This window comes from Trachinotus anak, unplaced genomic scaffold (assembly GCF_046630095.1).
Source record: "Trachinotus anak isolate AG129_WGS33_773 ecotype Australia unplaced genomic scaffold, CSIRO_AGI_Tana_v1 ptg000015l, whole genome shotgun sequence".
Lineage (NCBI taxonomy): Eukaryota > Metazoa > Chordata > Actinopteri > Carangiformes > Carangidae > Trachinotus > Trachinotus anak.
The window spans coordinates 14,883,817-14,892,179 of record NW_027273866.1 but is presented as its reverse complement, the minus strand read 5'-3'; the positions used below and the strand labels follow the sequence as shown (position 1 = coordinate 14,892,179).

The 8,363-nt window shown below is 44.5% G+C and overlaps 1 protein-coding gene across 3 annotated transcripts in view; it reads left to right on the top strand.

The window, feature by feature from the left end:
• Window positions 1-2,702: 2,702 nt before the first annotated feature.
• The window catches only part of trim9 (tripartite motif containing 9), a 48,648-nt gene continuing 42,987 nt past the window's right edge, over window positions 2,703-8,363 (top strand). For 2 of the 3 annotated variants that reach the window (XR_011693668.1, XM_071498406.1), the window contains exon 1: window positions 2,703-3,975. Coding sequence is in view for 2 of the 3 variants with exons in the window: in XM_071498406.1 (XP_071354507.1) it covers window positions 3,139-3,975 (837 nt within the window). In the remaining variant the exon portion in view is untranslated. The remainder of the gene's footprint in view (window positions 3,976-8,363) is intronic. The other variant, XM_071498408.1, reaches the window with a different exon arrangement.

Here is an 8,363-nt window from a genome sequence, read left to right as displayed (position 1 = left end):
GACGATTGAGCTGTGAGGAGAAACGATGTAGAAATACTCTGCTATGATTAATATTTTGTTAAACAAGGTTTTCCCACATAAATAATAGAAAAAAACCCAAAACTGGAGCTGTAAGCACATCTACGCTTACTAGGCCTGATCCAAGGCCTTAAGCCCCGCCCACCATGGCTGCTTGCTATAGGTTGGCAGATGACACAGCTTTCAAATTCAAGATGATTAGCAGAGGAAATATTGGAGAGACATGTTTGAGCTTCACTCGGACCCAGACTCTGGAGTTTGTTGTGCACTAATTGAGTAGAAGACGTATCAGAATGGTTATGTTGTTTGTTAGCTTGTAACTGGCAGTAGCTGACACAGTGTTTATTTTGCCTGCTCCCTGTCTCCAGAATTTGATGGGGTTGGTTCCTTAATAATATAACATATGAAACCTTGGCTGTCTGAATCCATTTTCATGAGACTGTCATCAGTTCACTGCCGTTTTAAGGTGGAAATACGCAGTCATGGCGTTGACTGCTCATGATATGTCCTGTATTATATAAAAAAACATCATATTGACATGTTAAAAAGGTTAAACATGTGATTTTTATCATTCTTTAAGGTTTTATTTTTTCCTTTTATTCGGCTTCTGTGTCAATTTATACTGTTGCATTGTCACAAACCACATAATCCACAGCTCTTTCCATTTGTCCCCGTGTTACCTCTTCTCTAATGATACTGAACATGAGGTCAGCAAAAACAGGAGCTTCATCGCAGCCTTAGGAGCCCTCTGAGATGTGACCACTGAAGGGTAAAAAGAAATCTGTGAAAATTTTCTCTCAGAGCCGCCTGGTGTGTCTGTCCTGGCAGCAGGAGAGAGTTGGCACAGCAACAAAAAGAAAAAAGATGAAATGGAGGTTCAGCAGGATTGGCCACTTGTCTACTCAAACAGGAAGATGCAGTGTGGCCCCAAACTGAGGAGATTACACAGAGAACAATGTCATCATGCTGAAGGCGTCAGCAAGCACGTGCGATCCAGGAATAGCTTACGGTCTCGTTACAAACGTTTGATTGGAATCAACATGGCATTTAGTTTAATTCAGGGAAACAATTTACATAGATAAACCTGTTATTTGTTATATATCTATATTATAAAATGTATTGACAATGGAAATATGTAGGTCTATGTCTACATGAGGGTCATTTAGTAGATATATAGAGTTATTTGGTTGAGTGTTAACTTTATAAATCCACATTATCTTTTGATTTTCTTCTGGATTTTCTTAGAATGTGTGTTTTGTCAGCTACCACCACATATTACTGAATGCCAGACTGATTATATTTAGACGTCCATATTCTTCCCATTCTTAAACAGCTTTAGAAAATATGCAAATGTAATCACACTGAGTGGCCTCACGTTGCCCTCTGTGAATCTCAGAAACGGGCATTCTGTTAAATGGGATTATTTCATTTGATTTCCCTATCAACAGCCTCACTGAAGACTAAAAGTGGGAGCTGACGTTGCCATGGATGTCTCAGAGATGACCGAGGTATTTGGCCACAGAAATGGAGAGGCTCTGGATACCAAAGAGAAAAACCTCTTTTCAGTGCAGTGGAGAGTCGTTGCTTTATCTTATCTCACAAGGTGTCAGTTTCCATGTTTTCAATCTCCTCCAGGGGTGATCTTTGCTCCCACAGCAGCTGAGAGAAGAAGCTTTTCAAATAACAAACAGCCTAAATCCTGTGAGTTTATACTGTGCAGCAGCAATGCAGAGCTCTACGGGGTTTTATATGCAGATCCTAGATTAAATAAACTAAGACAGTCTTTCCAGCCCCTGTCAGTCTGTCTTTTTTATTCTACTCCAGAGAAGCACTGTAGATTTTTCTCCACTCTATGTATTAGACAGTTGCATAATGCTGGAATGATTAGTCAATTGATCATTTAGTCTGTTGACAGAAAATTAATAGTGACCGATTTGAAAATCAGTTAATCATTTAGGCAATGTATCAGTCAAAATGTAATATATTCTTTGGTTCCAGGTCCTCAAATGTGATGTTTTGTTACTTTTCTTCATTTCATATCATTATAAATTGAATATCTTTGAGTTTGGACTGTTGGCCAAGCAATATGGAGATGCCATCCTGGGCTTTGAGCTTGCAATGCATTTTAAAAAAATTATTTTTCGATATTTCACAGACAAAACACTCAGTTGATTAATCAATACAGTAAAAACACTAATGGGTAATGATCATTAGTTGCAACTCTATAGTGACAAAAGTTATTTTGCCAATGAGCATTTTGCTTAAAGAAATATGATATAATCTCTTAAAATATATTGTGTATCTATAAGTCAGACTACCCAGCATTAAATAGGCCTAAAGCATTTAGAAATGCTACTACATTAATAAAATGTTGCATATAAACAGTAAATAAATCATTCAAATAATGAGTAGTGTAATCTCACTTTTGGTGCATTTGTCTAACAATAGTTTTGCACTTTTATAATTTACTTATACTTGTAACTCAATACGTTTACATTGTGGTATCTCTCTTTATTAAATCAATATAAGCCTCCTTTTTCCACCACTACATTAATCATCTGAAGAGAGCCTCTTCTAAAACCATAGCTTATAATATTCAAAAATATCATATGTTTTTAAAATGTTCTCTTTGGTTTTTGTTGTCTTCATATAGTAATAATTTGCACATGATCTATTCTGTTCTCAGGATCACATTATATTAATTGTTCAGATACTCTGCGTTGTTTTCCTTATAATCCCTTTAATAACTGGGCTGTTTTTACATGTGCAGTCATGTTACAGTCTCAAGTGTCCGTCGATACAAAGCTCATTAACGGACCCGCTCCTCACTGACAGCTGGGGGGACCAATGGTTGATCGGAATCCACTGGTTATCCAATAGTTAGCGGGTGTGGGCCGCTGCTGCCTGCTTATTGGTGAGGGGTGTGTGGTGTCGGGGGGTCCGCCTCCTCGCTGCCGGTCCTGTCCTCTGGTCACGGTCGCTCCTGCAGTGGTCGCGCTGAGCAGGACGCGTCTGGAGCCTTTACGCACAAGCAGAGCAGCGGACTTCAGCATAACTTCTGTCCGTGTTTGCCACAGAGGAACCCCCCCCCTCACAGCAGCAGCAGCAGCAGCAGCAGCCATGGATGAAATGGAGGAAGAGTTAAAATGCCCTGTTTGCGGCTCTTTTTTCCGGGAGCCCATCATCCTGCCGTGCTCCCACAACATTTGCTTGGCTTGTGCTCGGAATATTCTTGTGCAGACTCCCGATGCTGAGTCTCCACAGAGCAGCCGAGCCTCCGGATCCGGCGTCTCCGATTATGATTACCTGGATCTGGATAAAATGAGCCTGTACAGTGAGGCGGACAGTGGATACGGTTCCTATGGGGGCTTCGTCAGTGCTCCGACCACCCCTTGCCAAAAGTCGCCAAACGGTGTGCGGGTTTTCCCCCCGACTGTCCCCCAGCCTCCTCCGCAACAGCACCTGCTCCCGCAGCCCGGCTCTTTACCCCCGATCCCCCGCAACTCCTGCATCACATGCCCGCAGTGTCACCGCAGTCTCATCCTGGACGACCGGGGTCTCCGCGGATTCCCCAAGAACCGGGTGCTCGAAGGGGTCGTGGACAGGTACCAGCAGAGCAAAGCGGCCGCTCTCAAGTGCCAGCTCTGCGAGAAGAGCCCGAAGGAGGCCACCGTCATGTGCGAGCAGTGCGACGTCTTCTACTGCGACCCCTGCCGCCTGCGGTGCCACCCCCCCCGCGGCCCCCTCGCCAAGCATCGCCTGGTGCCCCCGGCGCAGGGCCGGATCAGCCGCCGGGCGAGTCCCCGCAAAATCTCCACTTGCACAGAGCACGAACTGGAGAACCTGAGCATGTACTGTGTGCAGTGTAAGATGCCTGTGTGCTACCAGTGTCTGGAGGAAGGAAAACACGGGACACATGAAGTCAAAGCTTTGGGCGCAATGTGGAAACTGCACAAGGTACGTGCGTAAATGAACCTGCAAGACCTCTGTTTGTTGTTTACCGCTTGTTTTTCTGTGTGTGTGTGTGTGTGTGTGTGTGTGTGTGTGTGTGTGATGAGTGATTCATCATCCTCTGAGCTGAGCAACAAGTACGCCTTGAAAATACATGTTCGCTGTCCTGTCAGCTCCGCTTGGTATTCAGCAGACACAGAGCTGCGGGGACGTTGGTTCTGCTGCGCTGGATTCAAATGAATGCTTCTTAATGCACATTACAGTGAGTTAGTGGGTTTTCCTCCCCGACACAAATCCAGCTCACATGTCAGTCAGAGGAGAAATGCGCACGTCTCCAAACTGGAAGCTCCACTGTCTGTGGCGAAGCGACCAGGAGCTGGATCTGTTTGTAATTCTGTCCACGGGTGGACAGCCAGCAGCAGGCCTCCCACACCAAACTGCTGCTTCTGTCACATCTGCTTTTCTCCTTCAAATGATAAACTTAAGTTGCTGGAATGATTTCAGCTCTTGGTCATTTGTCTCCTGAGCCTCCAAACTGTGAACTCCTCCCACTCTACATATGCTCCACTCCCCTCTGTGCTCTGACAGCTCACAGGTGCCCCACAGATCATTAGACACGGCTAATATTGGAGCTAGGCTTTAATAAGAGCCAGCAGTGAAGCACAGATGCAGGCCTGTTAGTGTGGAGTGAGATGCTATTTTGGAGGCTGAGTTGTCGTGGGCAGGGAGGCACGGGCCTCAGCAGGCAGAGCCGAATTTACATCTCTGCCTCTGCACCAGCAACCCTCAACCTCCACACTCCGGCTTCCAGTGAGGAGGGAGGTAAAAATAGATGCTCTCTGATACTCGCTCACACACCCACCCACACACACCTGGAGTGGGATGTGTAGTGATGGTGTCTCCAAGTTTCCGTGAGAAAGATGCATTGAGAATTTATGCACAGGCAACACTCTCCAACAAACTGCTGCCTCCCTTCAGGTGTAGATAGGCTGCCCTCATCTTTTACCACCAGAGTTGGTCTTATACGTCTCCAAAACATCCACTTAACAGACCTCCAGTGCAATCATGTCTTCTAGATGATGGTGTGATAGTGTGTCACCTCAGATCCATGGGGCAATTGTAAAATTGATGGAAAAATCAGAGGGAGGTTGAACATTTCATTGCCATCACTTGAAGAAGTTGCTGACCTTTTTCTGCGTCTTAGTTCTTGGATCTGAGATGAAAAAAAAAAAAAAAAGCTGAAGGAGTATTTTTAGAAACCAATCAATGGTACCAGGGATATTTGTGCCAATACCCAGCCTGTCGCCCTGTTTTTGGCTTCCGTCGGGGCACCTGCTTTTTTCTGACCCGTCATCTGAAGCTGCTGCCTACAGAGCTGCGACAGATGGCTCAGAGCTCGGAGCTGCCATCTTCTGAGGATGGGTATCTTTTGAAGCTTCAGGGTGTTCCTCACATGGTTCATCAGGGAAGAACGACTGTACTCCATATCCCGCGGATTCTCGTGCATCAATTGTCCTTGTGCATAATAAATATAGTGTAGGAACTACTGTGGGATGGATGTGGTTAAAGTGGTGGCACTGGCTTCCCCTGGATTTTCTTGCGTTTTACTTTCACTCTGCAAATGTTTGCTCAATTTCATGTGGATTGACTTATCAGTTCATTTCCTAATTGATTCAGAGCTAGTTTTAAGTGGTTAGAAGACCTGCTACGTGTAATACATGCTCACATACCTTCATACAAATTCCCCCACTGTGGGACTAATAAAGGCTCAATATTGATCTTATGTTTTCTTTCACAGTAAAGAGATAAAAGTAGATTTCACACAATAATCTGGACATTTTCAAATGTATGGGTTTCACATAATTGAGTCAAAATGAAGTGTATTGCATTTTATTTTGTTTATTTTTGTGTTCACTTGTTTTTTGCAGATACCTTGTACAGTACAAAGTCACACAATGCACATGAACTGAGCTGCTGCAGCCACTTTGGGAGCAGAGCAACAAGACATAAACACAATATAGATATATCATCACCTCACTTTGTGGCTAACATGTTAGCAAACAGTTCCCTGCTCACACATCCAGCAGATACGAAGCAACATTAGCATTCACCTGACAAATCCTAGTCCAATACACATCTTCTGTTTGGCTCGGCTTTGGTCTCCACACACTTCACTTCATTGTCTGGTTATTATTTGGTGCTGGACAGCTGATGTCCACAACAGCTGCCTGCCACTGCTGGACACTGTGGAGCAGAGAGAGTGAATGAAAACAGTAAAGCTGTGGGGCATAAAACCAAAACAGTGAGCTGAAAGATGCTAAAATGCAGATGATATCTCTCTTGTCACTACAAGCAAGATCCAGTATAAATAAAAAAACTAAATAATGGATAGTGATGCTTTAAAGTTTGGCCCAATGCACACACTTTTTATGCTCTCTTACAAATATACATATAACCACAACAAAATACACAAATGCACACAAACAGACACACAAACATCTTGCTTTATCCTTTATACTCAGACTGATCAAAGCTGTTGGTAGTTTGAGCTGCGAGCTTTTGTGACTGGGCCTCTGCATTTTTCAGCATCCCTGTCTAACACTGATGCAGGAAGAACCAGATTTGAACTTTTACCAGAGCATCTTAAACCCACACCTGCAGCATTTACATTTCCGAGCTGAAGATGTGTTGGCAGCGCACTCTTCTACGCTGCTATCACTTAATAAGATCTCGACATGTGGGATTTTCTTTAATCTGCACCATCGTCTTCGTCTCGGTGCACGGGGACAAGCTGTGCTCTCTCTATCTCTGTGAAACATTTCTCTCTTTATGGAGAAAGAGTTGAACCACCTGCCGCCATGGCAACCAAATCCCTCTTGATGTTGCGCAGAGCAGCAGAGGTCTCTAAGATACTGGACCCCACGAGGAATCCGTCCCAGATGCTTCTCAGCCTCCCCCTCCTCCTCACAGTACGTGTGTGTGTCTGTGTGAATGCAGCGTCACATCATTACTCCATTAGCTCCCTTTCTGCCATTTGCTCACACATCTCCTCCCTCGACTTCTTCTGCTCTCAACAGGCCATAAAAACCATCTTGTTTTGACTCTAACCCCCCCCCCCCCCCCCCCCAATTTGGATTGCGTGACTGTGTCTAAACTGTGATGGTGATCAATTTCACGTCTCCAAAGTCAATTTCAGTTACAAAAGACAAGCAGAGATTTAACAGTGACTCTTCCAGCTCTCGTCTGCCTCTTCAGATTTGTGTCAGAGGGTTTTATGTGTTGACAGGACGTCTGTGTTAATCTCAGTAAATCACATTAGGAAGAGTAAAGGGGCATCATCAGTGTCAAATCTCTACATGGTGAGTGGTCGGCGGCTCTTCACAGATGTCACAAGAGGTCGCGCAGGACCCCAAATCCAGTCGAGGTCACGCTCTGTCACCTCACTCTGTTTAGTGGCAATTAAGGGCGATTAATCAAATGGAAGCTTTAGTACAAGAGGATGTGTGGGTGTGCAGAAAATAAGTCGCAGATTGTTGCAGAAAATGAGTAATAAATGAGATAAATCAGAGGCGGCAGAGGAGATTTTAACCCAGACGACCCTGAAACTTTCCCTCTGAGCTCTGCATGAAAGCAGAAAACAGTTGTACAAGTGAGTAATTTGAGGAATGCACGAGTGATTTAAGGGATTTTTCCATTTCTAGTGCGCACACGTGCTATGCTTTAATGTCACCATGTGTTTGATCATGAGCCTCCTGACATACACAGACGGATCCTCTGGAAGGTTTCATCCAAGATGCCCCAAAAACCCGAGCTAATGAGGACAGACAGAGCAGCTCCTCGGACGAATCTTTAAAGTCTCGTCTCAGTCTCGAAGCAGATGTCGTCAGCGGCGTCTGATTCGTTTTCCTGGATGAGCTGTACCTGCTGTCCTGCCTGAACTCAGTGGGAGCAGAGGAAAAGCCTTGAAAAGTCAGGCACAGGCGGCGGGATCCGTGTCGTTCCCTCCTGCTCGGTAATGAGACCAACTGTCAGTCTGTGTCCATGGAATCCACAGTGGGTCCTCCAGCAGGAAACCGCCCCACACAGAGGATATATGAACCTCGTTAGAGGAGAGAAGAAGTGCTCCATGCTACTTACTGATGCAAAACACTGTTATTTATTAGACAAAGGTTTCAACCCAAAGGTGTTCAGCATGATAACTGTGTTACCATTGACAACTGCGTAACAACAGGGAGCATGGCGACTGAAAATCTATTGATAATGACATTAGAAATGAAACTATCATCAGATCACAGCACATTAAGCACATGAGAGTCTTCCAGTACAAATTTTATATTCATCAAATTGATATTTTTAATTCATAGTTCTGAATCAGCAGCTCCATTATTTGGATC